General features: G+C 34.9%; 1 protein-coding gene across 4 annotated transcripts in view; it reads left to right on the top strand.

Annotated features, from left to right (window-relative positions):
- The window catches only part of LOC132161127 (low-density lipoprotein receptor-related protein 8-like), a 174,114-nt gene that overhangs the window by 85,798 nt on the left and 72,732 nt on the right, over window positions 1-15,584 (top strand). For all 4 annotated transcript variants that reach the window (XM_059570940.1, XM_059570939.1, XM_059570938.1 and 1 more), the window contains exon 3: window positions 2,187-2,309. In XM_059570940.1, the coding sequence (XP_059426923.1) occupies window positions 2,187-2,309 (123 nt within the window). The remainder of the gene's footprint in view (window positions 1-2,186; window positions 2,310-15,584) is intronic.

Here is a 15,584-nt window from a genome sequence, read left to right as displayed (position 1 = left end):
AAATTAATGTGCAAAATAAACATTGTAGGAAAATTTTAAAGCGAGAGAAACATCTGTTACAATATATTCTATATACAGCATATAAACTGTATTAAAGGCTTGTAAATGTGATGATATAAATGATTTATATACAGATTGTTTTTAGTTAATTTAAATTAAAAGTTATAATACTTTTAATGATTACTCCTTTTATCCCAGACATGGAGCAGTTACATAACTGGTATCTGTGATACTGTATTTGACATTAAACTATTTAAAATACACTGTCTTTATGTTGTTTCTTCATAAATCTACATGAGGTTCGGTGTAAAAAACAAACATGTTTATTTACCATTTTTCAAGTTGCAATTAATTACAAATATTTTAGATGTTTTTATTTTTTCAGTTCAAATTATGACAATATACAAACACTGTATAATGTGTGGTTTTTTGTTATTTTGTGGAATCAACCTACGGACATCATACTTTAATGTTACATGCTTCACCTTGAAGAAAATGAATATTGTGTTCAGCTTAAAAGGAATGAAGGGTGTGACAAGGTCAAGCTTTGTCCTTGAGATAAGGCTAGTGAAGGATCTTTGGTAATTAAGCGCTGCTCAGACTGGTTCTAGAGGAAGATAAGAGTCAGGGGAATGAGTAGCTAAATCTCTGGGCTTGTTTCAGTGTAAGGTAGCTTGGCTGGGGAGATAGCGAAGACTTGGATGAAATCCTCTTGTTCTGATGGGAGGCAAGGGCCTGGGATTTGCTCACCGTTCCAGAGAAGAATTTCACAGAATATCTCCTTCGGTCTTGTCTATTGCAATCACTGATGGTTTGACAATTTTCCACTGTCTTTTAGTTTGGTTTCATGATTTTCACCTCTTATCTGTTTGACTTTTTTTTTTTTTTAAAGGGTTCCTATATTTTATATCAGTGTTTATGTGTGTGTGTGTGTGTGTGTGTGTGTGTGTGTGTGTGTGTGTGTGTGTGTTTTAAGTTTAGATTTTCATCTAATATTTATTAATATTAATTCAATTAAAGAAAAAGTTTTCGTAGGTTTGATTAAATGTTTTATACTAGATTTTGATTGGAGAGTGTCCTTTTTAACATTTGAAAAGTAATTGTACTGTATCGTTGTCAATGTACATAGTTAAATTATTAATGCACTTTCGTGGCCCTATTTTGCATACTTTATCAAAATTACTTTCTGATTCAACACAAAGTCCAAATATCAGATTGCATTTCTATCAGGATATAATGACACAAATACCTTCTCTCATCCAGTCTTTTATTTATTTATTTATTTGGGTTGTCTGTTCTGGATGTTGTCCTATTCTTCTCTAGAATTACTTAAGATTATGGAAATAACATAGGTTTGGAATGTTTCATGTTACCTCTAACATAAAATCAAATAAGGTATGTTGTTTCTGATGATTGATGTTACTATAAGCATTTTGAATGAAGGAAAAGAAAGCAGAACTATTTGGCATGGGAGAACAGCACAGCCACCCAGACCAGACACAGCATGTGCTCAGCTGATGCACATGATAAAAGTCGAATGTGTGAACAGTGTTAAATCACTGTGTCCTCTCTGACTGATAAAGCTCGTATTGGTCTCCCTCCCAGAGAGCTGACAACATCATCAATCGCTCTCCATTCAGGCTCTTCCACCCCAGCTACAAATTTACTGGACTTAAAGCAAAGCAGTCTTTATCCACACACATGCGCAAACAAAAGTAAGGGTTCATAAATTCACAGTGATGTGTATCTGGGCCTTTGTAATCGCTCCCGCTGGAGCTGTGTGTTCAATTCATTCAAACTCTCTTCCCAATTAAACTATAAAAGCAACAAGAAGAAACAAACAGAGTCGCATGGTGCACTTAGCCTCGTATTGCTTGCTGTTTGTTTAAATCTGAAGCGCGAGGCTTTTTCTGCTCAAGTTTGTCTATTTCTTCACTAGAACAGTTGTTGTGAAGTGCACGTCTACTATTGTTTATCAAGTGATCTAAATTTGTCATGGCATCTCCTGCTGACTAGAGTTAGCAGTGCGGTTTGTTTCCCTGTTGTTGTAAAAAAGTCATTCCACCTTCTACTTAAGCTAGACACAGTACTGTACATCCAAACTGACCTTTGACCTCAAATATACCTCTTGTCTAAGCAGCATTAATGTATATTTTATACTTAGCTTTCTATCTCTTCTTCAACAGCAAAAAAGACATGTGCCACAACAGACTTTGCATGTAAGAATGGGCAGTGTGTCCCGGCCCGATGGAGGTGTGATGGAGAACCTGAGTGTCCAGATGGTTCGGATGAAGCAGACTCCACCTGCAGTGAGTAACCCGAGTGCATGAGTGTGTGTGTGTGTTTTATTCTGTTGACTGATTCTGATCATTTTATCCAAATAAAAGCATGTAAAACTTGAGCATCACCATATCTTGAATATGATTTCAGTGGCATATTTTGTTGTTTTTATTTTATTCAATTTAATTGTCAAAATTACACTACCATAAGTTCGGGATCAGTTTTTTTTCCTTCCCAGTTTTGTTTAGTAAGGTTGAATTAAATTGATAAAAATCCACAGTACAGAGATTTGTAATCTTCCAAAACATTTCAATAAATGCCATTCTTTTGAACTTTCTATTCATCAAAAAATCTTGAAAAACAAATTGTATATAAAAAAGCTTGTAAAGAAAACGGCACAACAGTTTTCGATGTTGATGATATAAAGCACCAAATCAGCATATTTGAATTATTTCTGAATAATAATGTGTACTAATGGCTTCTGAAAATTATAATGTATTAAATTACATTTTTAAATTGTAATAACTGTAATAATATTTCACAGTATAACTGTTTTTAACTGCATCTTTGATCAAATAAACATCCTTGGTGAGCATAAGAGACGACTTTCAAACACTTCCAAAAAAATATTGCCTGAAACATTTGAACGGTGGTGTAAATATAAATATTAACTAATTAAATTAAAGCAGTGTTATGTAGCCTTGAAGTATTTCTTAATTTATCAAGCATTGCATCAAGGTTTTCCAAGTAATTATTCAAGTAAACAGTCAGTAATTAAAAACAAATAAATTAAAAGCAGCAAGTTGCTTTCGATTCTTGTTGCTATTGTTGTTTGATTAATTTCACCAACATAATAGACAGCAGAGGGTCTATCAGGGTGCATTCGTACTGCAAGGCCCAGTGAACAGATCTGATATTTTGACACTTTGTTTCAAATTTGTTATCTTGATTTTTTAAAAAGCAGGAAAATTCATATTTATAGCAGTTAAAATAATGTGTTTTGGGCAGATGTTTCTGCATCATTATTGCTCATTTATTTCAAATTGGATTATTATAATAACACCATTTGGAACTTACCCTATAGGATTCAACTTTCAAAGGCTGTGTAAAAACCGCATATCCATATATTTAGACCATCTTCTGTTCTGTAGTGAACTGAGATAATGTTAGTGGAGATTTGACTTTTATCTCCATGCATCCAGTTCTTTTTAGTTTGTTTTTCTGTGAAGGATTGCCTGTGGGTGTTTGGCAGTCTCAGTAATTGTTATTTTAAGCTGTGGACTGAGCCTTTCTCACTGGCCATGTGATGTGATTTCGCCGTTGGCTGAATTAAGCTCCAGCATCTAATTGGCGGCAGTAATGCTCACACCCTCTGGCATACTCACTCTCTTGTGTACTAGTAATTGATATTGTCTGCATAGATCACGAGCAAATCACATTTTTACACACATTCCTTGTGCTCTGATTCGGTTGTAACTTAATTTTAGAGTCAGGGGCAGTTTCTGTCTCACTTTCCTTTACTACTTGACATCCGAAAGAAAGCGGAGATTCTAGTTCAGTGATAGTAAGATCAGATTGAGGAAAAAAACATGATCAGCTATGTTTTGGCTGTGTTTTTCCTCTGGCTACAGCATCGTGGCCAGGAAAGAATGAAGGCGACCTAGGCTTGTAGATATATACTACCATGCTATATTGTTTGCTTAGTTGGAACATTATGCAAATTTGACTTTCTGACTGACTTTACATTGCCTAAATGTTTAATATTCAATGTCTTTCTTTCTTTGCCAAAACTTGACTTATTTGCACAAATTGGAATTAAAATTAGTAAATAACAGTTTCAATTTCAATGGCGGTTAAGGATGCACAATACAGTAAATAACAAATTGGTTATTAGCTGACACAGATTTTAAAATATTTTTTGGTATTGATGGCAATTGAATTTCGATGTTAATGCTAATTCCCCCCAATTTTTACATTTTATATAGAGATGTTTCGATACCCTTTTTCTCTTCCCGATACCAATTCCGATACCTGGGCTCAGGGTATCGACCGATACCGAGTACTGATCCGATACCTGGGTGTGTATCTGTATATACAGCTGTATATACTACTAGCCCTGTGTAAATTGCTAGAATTATTTTATGGTGTGCTTCAGACTTATCCCCTTAATAAAACATGAACAAATACATGGTGAACTACAGTTTTTATTACAGTATTTTTATAATCTGACATGAATTTGACAGTAATATTACTTATTTTCTTAAGCGAAAATGAACTTCAAATGCAGCCAAAAATCTAACACCGCAAACTAAAAAAGGTATTTTAGTTTTACAATATAACTGTATAAAAAACTCCAACAAATAAGTCTAGGAATATAAAAAATTCTATATTAATCAGATAATCTCTTTGCAACAAAACAAGTAAAAAACAAGCAACCGTCTAGGCATAATTATTATTATTAATAGAAACGTATTATTATTACTACATAGAGACATAACTAAATCTACTGTAGGCTACAACAGTAGCTTAATATATTGTCAATTTACTCACGTTAAACCGAACAGTTTTCTCAAATGAAACGGTAAATTCTCATGAAGTGATAGAGTTTATGCATTCGTGTCCTCATTAGTGACACACGGCAGAGACTACAAAACAGTGAGCTCCCGCGCATCTGCGCCCGTCACCCACAGAGATGTAGAATTTGCAGGAGTAATATTTAAATAATATTTTGCAGTTTAGTATTCACAGACACTAGTATATATATTCGGCTACAGTCTGGTGCCCTGCGCTTAGACTAACACGGAAGCGACTGAACGCAGCCGCGGGTACCGAATATACTCGGGAGTCGGTAGCTTACTACTGGTACTACAGAGACGCTGGTATCATCACATTTTTACATTTTCAGCACCGACTTGGTAGTGAAGTGGCAGTACTTGTGGCATCCCTAGTCGCCGTTTTACTGTCTGGTTGGTCCAGTCTGAAATACTGCTAAACAGCGGACATACTGACCACTGATCTATAATATAGAAGCGGCTTCACTGTCTGTTGGCAGTTTAGAACACGATGAGCAATCCAGTCATATATAGATCAGTGCTGCTAACGCGTTTTTATTTCTTCTTCGCTGCTCTAAACAGGGGTTGCTTGTGGCAACACAGCACAACTTCCTGTGTTTGCAATGCCTTCTGAGCAGCGAAGAAGAACCAAAGCTAGCGGTCATAACTAGGTCTTGTTTAAGAAAATGGTATCGGATCGGTATATGGGTTCATGTACTCGCCGATGCCAGAATTTGTTGTGGTATCGGTGATATTTCCGATACTAGTATCGGAATCGGAACAACTCTAATTTTATATAGCCTTTGCCATCATCTTACATTCACTTAAAGTTATCTTAAAATTGCTGTAAATGTATTACCACTGTTGAATGCAAAATATATATTAACTTTTCAGTCTACATTATAATGTGATGCCTAAATTCACTTACATCATTTAAAATAATTGTTTTTAGATATTAATATTTTAAGAGTTTATTTGCAAAAACAGGTAACTCGGTTTTTATAAATTTTCATAAATCATGTTTTTGTTGTTTAGTTAGCTGTATTTTTTTTATTGTTATTATCATTTATTCAAAACAACCCAACTGTAGTTTGATTGATATTAATTGGTTATTAATTAAAGTTATTTGTTCTCGCAAATAAACTCTTAGTTTGCATTTGTATGATTTTCATTTTTCATTTTATATAATATTTTTATTTATAGAATTGTTGAATTTTAATATCAGACATTTTATTTTTATTTATATTGGGGGGGGGGGGTGTAAATGTCTGATATTAATTATAATGTAAATGACAAAAGTAGAATACTATTTTTTTTTTTGCATTTTCCGATCTTCATTATTAAGTTGCGTCCTTCATGCTGCCTCTCTCCTTCAGCGTGTTCTTATTTTGCATATCTTTAAAAATGGAATGGAATGGTAATGACAACTGTGCCATAAACGGATGCAGGTTGTGCTAGTTTCAAAGCTCCCACCCACGGAGATCGTCAGCATATGATGGACAGGTGTGAAATTCTGTTACTGCCATTTGTCTAAAGTACGATGTGGATTCTACCACCGAATCGCAGAAACTTTAGCTCGATTTGCTTGTTAATTTCAATCACAATCCCCCCACATAAATGTCTATATGCTGATCAAATACATTGAGGTAAAGGCGCTCATATAGCTTGGAGACATACAGTACACACACACACACACACATACTGTACATATATGTATTCCCATTAGTCCAGACTCCAAGGTCAAAACTAGTAACGGTATCCACACACGTTCCCCCAGTATCCCTTTACCTGTGTTATATTGCTTTTCAGAATTGGTTTCAGCTTTGCTCTGATAGAAGGAGAAACTATGTAGAGGCCTTTGAACAAAGTCACATGGATCATAGTTCTTCATGGCTTGTTCACAATTAACTCTTGTCAACTCAATCAACTCTGTGCCTCAAATAGTCCCCAAACATTAGCCTCCCTCTGGTAATGCAGCATATAAGTACTGGCATGCCATTACAGCAGACTAATATTAAGTGAGTAATACTGAAAAACGGACCGGGCTCTGTGGTTTTTCAGTATTGGGATATCTTGATCAATGGGAACAGCGAGGCAGTCATTATGGTTGCATTAAAAAGTAATAAACCGATGCATGCGGACATGACTCAGGTGCTTGTACAAAACCAAATCTGGGATCATATGCCGGAATGATTATGAAAAATGAGGTGGGTACCTTGCCTTGATTGGGTGGTAATTAATCAGCTTGATAAAGTGTGTGCTTATGTGTATTTGAAAGGCACATTTGCAGTGCTGTGTGTGAAAATTAGGGTTGGATGAAGGGTCATTTCTTGGCCCCTCCAGCTTTTGCAGGATGGATTTGCATATACAGTACTGGTCTATGGTCAAACTGTTTGCCGTTTATTGTTAAAGCTTTGTCTTCATACGGATCTGGACAAGAGACATAGTGGTGCTTGCTAATGCCACACATTTAAATGTTTTATTTTTTATCCTTGTAAATGCTACAAGTCAGTTTACTGTAGGAATCACATTATAATTGTGGAGAAAAAAAATTATATTAATTTGAGATTACATTATAGATTACATTTACTTAAATGACAGAAATGTTGATCCAGATCAAGTGATCCAATGAAAATTCACAATTATGCTACTGTTCAAAAGTTTGGGGTTGGTAAAATGTATTTAAATGTTTTTGAAAGAACCCCAAATTACCCCAGTTTTTTTAAGGGTACTGTGAAATATCTGTTTAGTTTTTTGTTGTGTTTTGTTTTGTTGAGGTGTTGTGTTTTTTGTTTTTGTTGAGGTGTTGTTTCGTTTTGTTTGTGTTATATTTTTGTTTTAATCAGTCACCTAACAATGCCCTTTAAACCACATAACACCATGTTAAGTTATAATTCATATTTCAGTGAGAAAATATAAAAATTAAGTTGATTTCTTCCTAAGCTTTAAATGGTTGGACATTCAAACAAGTTACACTTCTACACAACTCAGAAGCTGAGTGCTGCACATTCAGTATTGATTCAATCAGGAGAAAAAAAAAGACAGGCCGCCTTAGGCATTGACATTGGACTGTAATTGGCTTCCAGGTGAGCAAATAATATATCTTTAAACCGTTTTCCAAGAAACACACAAGTATATAAAAAAAAAAACCTTATGCTTTAAAGACCTTTGCTTCTGAGAACAATCTCCTCAATCAATGTGTGGCAATGTTTCTCTTTAGTTACACTCCAACATTTAATCTTCTGTGTCTGTGTATTTTATATAACCTCTCCCTCAACATTTTCACAATCTCCTTTTTTTTTTTTTACTTCTGTCCTTAATGTTGCTTTCTGAAATGTCCATCTCAAACAAGATTGATCTCATGTTAACAACATCATGAAACAGATTGGATTCATTATTCCTAAGAAATCCTGCAAATACTGCTGGATTTAAACTAAGAAAAATGAGATAGACATTGCATTAGATGCTTTTATAATCAAACTTTTTTTTATTAAGTTCAAGTAAGGGAAACTACAATAGTACAACATAACTTAAATCCACACAATGTATCTCTTAAATCTTAAACATGGTAATGGAGAAGATACTGTCTGTTTTCAGTTTTGGTTTTCTCGTCTTCATTTAAATATTACAGCTTGAAATTGGATTTTATTCAATTTTTGGCTTTATCATAGACCTCTTCATGACATAACAAAGGTCATTCGCATTTAGCTTGTTCAGAGTAGCTTAATAAATGTAATACATTTCACACTAATTAATTAAACTCGCTCGACTTTGTATGTACAAAGCGTGGTTAATAAAACAACATTTATGGCAGATGAGTTAAGCCCTGAATAGACATTACAGTGGAATTGTCTTATTTCAACATGAAATTCAGAGAACTCACTCCATATAAAATAATCAGTTATGTTATGTTATATATGTTATATCTGTATAGGTTTTTTTTGTCAGTTCATGCACAAGAGCCAGCTTTTCCCTCAGATTAAGGTATACTGTGAAAGTATGCTGTTATTTATAAATTGTCTAAACGTGCATAATGTTATATGTTAAGCGTTTCAATTCTATTCTGCACTGTGAGTTTTTCACTCACCACTGCACATGTGCTGTTGGAGATGTGACAATAAAGGTAATTTGATTTGATTTGATCATTCTGACATTTTTTCATTCTCAAGACTATTATCAGTGGTGCTTTCATATTGATAGGTGACAAGTTGAACCAGGAGACAAAGGCCTGGGCCTATTATAACCTTGCACAGGAGTTTTGCTACATAATTATTTTAAATATTACGGAGGGATCCAGTCAGATGCACCGGATGGGTTCAATTTCATGCTTCAGGCAGCGGTTCCCTGAAGTAATTTCCCATGTGGCCGCACTTCAGGAGCACTGCTGCAGCCCAAGAGCAAGCCCCAGTTTCCCGGCCACGCGCTCCGTTCCCAGCTGCCAGAGCGGGGCATCAGCACTGCCTGATTGCTTCTCAGTCACTCAGTTTGTGCTGGCATTTTAATTTAGTTCCCATCAGTGCTGATTTTTCTCACAGACTGCGCTCAAGCGCCAGGAATCAACTGCTGACTACAAAAGGTGAAGCTGTTGAGCCAAGTTATTTTTGAATTATTTCTCCACTTTATTTATTGTATATTAGTGAAGGCAAAACAGTTTTTAGAATAGAGGAGGATGGGATCAGGAGATGACACAGGCCAGTATCAAACGGCTGTGAATGCAGCTCAGTGTTTTCGAGAACATGCGCAGGTCAAATAATAAGACTGTAACTTAAGGTACACTACCATTTGGAAGATTTGGACCTTAAGATTTTTTTATGTTTTTTAAAGAATTCTCTTCTGCTCACCAAGCCTGCATTTATTTGATCCAAAGCAAAAACAGTACAATTTTGAAAACATTTTACCATTTAAAATAACTTTTCTATTTGAATATATTTTAAAATGTAATTTATTCCTGTGATTTCAAAGCTGATTTTTTTAGCATGATTATTCCAGTCATATGATCCTTCAGAAATCATTCTAATGTTCTGATTTGCTGCTCAAAATATTATTATTATTATTATGTTGAAAACAGCGGAGTAGAATCTTTCAGGTTTCTTTGATGAATAGAAAGTTCAGAAGAACAGCATTTATCTGAAATAGAAATATTTTGTAAAATTATTTTATTGAACACTGCAAATTGCAAATCATCATGTTAGAATGATTTCTGAAGGATCATGTGACACTGAAGACTAAATTCAGCTATGATCACAGGAATAAATGGCATTTTACAATAGGTTTAAATAGTAAAAGTATTTCATAATATTACTGTTTTTGCTGTACTTTGGATCAAATAAATGCAGGCTTGGTGAGCAAAAGAGACTTCTTTAAAAATATAAAAAATCTTAGTGTATATATATATATATATATATATATATATATATATATATATGTATGCAAAGATTTATTTATTTATTTGATTTGTATTTTTTATTTTATTTTATTATTATATTTTTTTTGAAGCTGTATTCAAAATCCACTTGGCTTATAATTTTGACAAGGCATGTGCAAATTGGCTTCTTGTATAGAGGAATAAACCAATTCAGCAACCAATTTAGAAATCTGCTTTGCCTAAAACAAAGGCACAATTACATATTAGAATAGCTCTTCGAACTCTCTTATATCTTATAATTAACCAATCAGCATTGCTTTTGTTTATGTTTTCCCAGACTGTCAGACTAATTAGTGTTGAACGAAACCTATCAAAGACTGAGGCGTCTCATGAGAGCAGGTTATGTCAAAGTGACATTAACTGGCTGTGAAGCACTCAGGGATTTTAAAGTGGGCTGTCCAAAGGAAAGGTTGGATTGGGTCAAGAGGCTTTATTCCCTGCAGGCACATTTAATTGGTAGAAGATGTGGAAACATGGACATAAGGGATCTGTACTTACTTGCATGGTCAGTTTAACAGGCATGAGTGCATTTGTGGGTGTGCATTGAGTTCAAATGTCCTTTGTATGCATGCATTTTCTTGTAGGGGAAGATCATAAATAATTAAACATATCACCATTACAAGTTTACGAATGCCAGCAGAGGTCAGAAGGAGCAGGAAGCTGTCGACTTCCCTTGTAACCTCAAGAGAAAAAACATCTGCTGTATTTATCTCAACGCCGATCACTCCTGGATTGATCAACATGATGGATGGATAGCTTGCTTAATTGTGCCCCAGTGGACATGATCTGCAGAAAAAGATCAGCTTTAGACATCTGCCTTACTAAAAATGCTCTCTGAACATGCTTTGTGTGATTCTATCAATTTCATTTTTACTAGTAATTAGTGACCCTTGATCTCACCCGCTCCCTATTGATCCTTCATCAGTCCTTTCAGCCTAGGGCCAGTCTCTTTAGGTCTTAATGACCGCCTTGCACAGGGTTTCCATTGAATCAGCACTATGGTGTGGTGGCAGTTTGATGTACAGTATGTGGCTGGATTTCTTTCAAATCTTTCTAAGAAAAAGGTCAGTGTATACTGCGATACTCATTGACTTGATATCTGCAAACATTTCACCTTATAAAACTGCTAAATGATCTGGAATAATGTCATTGCGGTTTAAGAATGACGTAAACTCATTATTGGATGAATAATCGGACTCTTTAAATCATACATTTTATGAAAGAGAGAGTTGTTGCTTTGGATTATTTTTGGATTAAGGTTTTCTAAACTGCATCATATTTCTTTGTATTAGCACAAAATCATATTGTGAGCTATTGTAAAATGATGCTTACAGTTTAATATGAATGGATATGAGCATAATACCAATATTTACTCATTCTTACATCATACAGAAGATTGCACACAGTCCTTAAAGTATCACATTATAGTGCAATATTAATTATTTATGCTAATTAACTAATATCAATCCTCAATGGCATACATTAGAAAAGTAGTGTTTAAAAAAGGTATTTGATCCAGCTTTCTTGAATAAAATGGTAATTATTTTAGGTTCGTTCTTTCTTATTATTAATTAAGTACTATGATTGTTACACATTAATAATGGATAATGATAATAAAAAAACATAAACAACATGATTACTGTAATAGTCGCTCTAGTGGCTACATTCATTGTACTGCATTCATATGAATAAATTAAATCCATTCCATTGTTGTACATTGTTTCTTCCCGCCACATTTATGTTACAGTAATTTACATAACACTAATAATTTGTATGGTTTAAAATGTGGACCATAATTTGCTGGGAGAAAAATGCTTTAAGACAGTTCTCCATAGCCAACAAGCATATCCTTCTTGTGTAGCATAAAGACTTTTTCATTGAAGAAGAAAAAAAAAAAAGGTACAAAAAGTCAGATTGTCTTTGAAAGATTTGAAGACGGGAATAATGTGCTCATCCTTCCACTCGCTCGCTTGCCTCTCTGTTTCTTATTCTTATTAATCTTATTCTTCATCCTTGTTTGTAAAAAACCGTATTGTGTTGCAGACGAATTAAAGCAATTCAGAACCACCTTCATATATTGTGTGTCAGTATCAGTGTTGCAGAAGATCCTTCAATCTTGGCTCACCTGAGCGACCAGGCAGACAAATGTTCCATAACACATGCAGCAAATAGCACTCTTAAAGAGGCAGAAGCTTTTATTAGTTCAGCCTTTGTTTTCTGTTGAGTCACCCACTGAATGTTTCATAAAAGACAGGAAGGATACTTTGATTTACCTTTATTGTGATTTACCTGTCATGTGAGTCATAAAACTGTTTTCATGTTATAACTAATGTGAAGTGTGACAGTTTTTTTGTGAAAACAATTTCTTCTTCATTTTAAGGTGCAGTCTCCTTGAAGAGTACACTTTTAAAAATAAAGGTGCTTCACGATGGCATAGAATAACCTTTTTGTCGAAATTGTTCCATAAAGAGCCTTTAACATCTAAAGTAGCTTTCAGTTTCACAAAAGGTTCTTTGTTGCTAAAGAATGGTTCTTCAGATTATAAAAAAGGTAAGAAAGAGATGGTTCTTTTAAAAACCCTTTGAATGAATGGTTCTTTATGGAACCAAAAAATTTTCTTCTGTGACACCTTTTAGGCCCCTTTTAAGCACCTTTATTTTTAAGAGAGTATTACAGAACAATAGTATTGCTTTAGTTCTGTAATAAAATAAATATTGATTTATTGCTAATTAATTCTTTGGTAAAGCAGAAATTTTCTCCACTGTTTAGATCCTTGCATCTGCACTCTTTCAATACGAAATTCACTGGAGATTTATCAAATGTGGAATCCTTTCTACATGCCCTCTGGCACAGGACAACAGGGTACATTTATTATGAAAAGATAGTAGATGGGAATCATTCACGTCTGGCTCATTTCATAAAATGCTTTATCCGCAATGGCCATCAGAGAGCAGTCCGAAAGCGCTTGACCTGAGCAAACAGCCAGAAGTGATACTGCCTACAAACCTATTTATTGGGGAACCGTCCATTGCTTATAAACTCAAGATGAGTGCCAAATATTTGAAGTGATGCCATTTGACTTTCAAAACTGGTCTGCCTCATTAATGATTCATGGGAGTGTAGTATGAATCGCAGCCGTGATTGCAACAGAGGAAGGATTGACTTGTTTTCCATGCATGTGGCTTGAAGTGCTGCTACATCACAATCAAAAATCTTTGAAAACAGCTTCTTCAGTTTGTAAGTCAAAAACGAGGGCAACACAAATTTAACAAGCAGACATTTATTCTAAAAAGTTGATTGGTGATTCAAATGTTTTTGTGCTAAAGATAATTTAAGAATTCAGAAAGAAAAACATTATTTTGGGACACCACAAAGATTTGTATTCAGATCAGCTTTATTTGCATGTAAGAATGGTGTTTTTGTCCTAGTGAAGCAATATTTAGTCATGAATTATTGAATACATCCATAGGGCACTGTGCTATTTCTTTTGCTAATTTTCCTCCAGTCTTTTTTTTCTTCTTCTGACATTATGATTTCTAATTTCTTTTAAATGTGTCAATTAAATGTCAGCTTGTTTAGAAACTTCCCCCCAGTGCAATAATCCACTGTATTTTGCCTCTCATTGTTAAGATTATACCTCCAGTGGGCCAAATCTGTAGAGACCCACTTGAGAGCCTGAGAATGTGTAATTAAAGCAAGACTGAGACTATCGATTTACAGCTTATAGGATTCCTGTCATGTGTTTGCCCTAGACATCAATTTAGGGGCGTGCTTATGTGTGCACAGACAAGGGTAGCCGATCACAACGTGCTGTTTTGTTAGATCGCTGGCTTGTGTGTGTTAGTAGCTTAAGCCCTCCCAGTCTCAAATCTATTCAGTCCCAGCCAGGCACATCCCATGGTTTAGTACCCCATTTCTCAATATGGTGTTTGTTTGGGGAGAAGCGTGTCTTTAAATGTCTCGCCACAAACTAGTGAAACTGTAAATGTGGTTTTGCCTGTGCATGTGTTTTAGACTGTCATTTGTGCCGGATCAGCATGTCTGCAAACAGCAAAGGCATTATTAGTGGCATCTGACAAACTTAATTTGTCTGTACGCACTTCTGCCCACCCGCTTTTTCATCAGCATCTTTCTTTGTTTTTCTGTCGCATTTTTTTGGTACAATGGTACAACGATAGTAGCAAATGGTAATACCATAGTTCTGTTTTTTTGCTCACCTGCTTTATATTTGATCTGCAGTTGTATTCTTTATTTATAATTTACATTAAGATATATTCTTAGGTCATTCTGAGTTAGGAGGATCTTGGTAGAATAGGTATATTCAAATGTGCTATATAGTAAATTTCACCTTCTCACAAACTTGCTCAGTGGTGATTGATAATAGTTTTTTTTATTTATGTCAATGTTAAAGTACCCATGCTTTTATTACCTCCTCTTAGTGAGATTGTGTGGTGTAGTATTGTTTCTTAATGTATTATACTGTATTGCCATCAAAATGTGTATAACCTTCCCGCCAGCTGATTTTCCTGCTGTCATGAGTCTGTGGTGCTTACTCTCTCTTTCTTGTGTTGTCTTCATTTTCATCCCTTCATTCTGCAATATTTCTTCATCTTGCCTCAACGCTCTGTTGATCACTGTCCATTTCTATCCATCTCACTCCGATTTGTATCAGATTTATTCCCTTATGGGTTGAGTGGTGAAGTGAAGTGGAGACACAGGGGAGTTTTATTGATATAAATTGCAGCTCTCTCCTCATGCCTTACAGAGCAGCTGTCTCCTATGGAATATGAAACACTCACACAGTGGACTCGCCTTCCACTTTAATCTTCTTCCCCTGCCTGAATGAATTTAACTGTTGTAATTTTCTACGTCTCATCATATCTTTACTTTTATGTAATTCTAGGTATAATTGATGTCATAATTTTAATCAACTGCTCACCTTATCACTGTGGGTCAAAAAATAAACAATTGAATGACAAACTGTTTGAATAATTCATATCATGCATAACAACTCAAATCTGTAAGAGCTGTTTAAATACCTTTTACACTTCTGTCCAAAATGGGTTACTGCTGATGACATCAAGTCTTTTCCCCCACCCAAATAGTATTGAGTGTGTATTGACTTGGTGTTATTAGCTTAATTGGTGCAAAGCACCATGGAGACATATTACTAGCTTAGCTGTGGTCCACACCGGTTTTCAGCATGTTTTAATTTTCTCTCATTCTGTTGTACTGCTTAGGGGGAAAAAATCCTGTTTATAGATTTTTTTGTCAACCGCTGTTTCAACCTACCACGTTTATTTCTCTTTGTCCATAAGCTCGACTTC

Source organism: Carassius carassius, chromosome 17, assembly GCF_963082965.1.
Source record: "Carassius carassius chromosome 17, fCarCar2.1, whole genome shotgun sequence".
Lineage (NCBI taxonomy): Eukaryota > Metazoa > Chordata > Actinopteri > Cypriniformes > Cyprinidae > Carassius > Carassius carassius.
The sequence above is the reverse complement of the archived record's forward strand: the minus strand, read 5'-3'. Positions and strand labels throughout refer to the sequence as shown.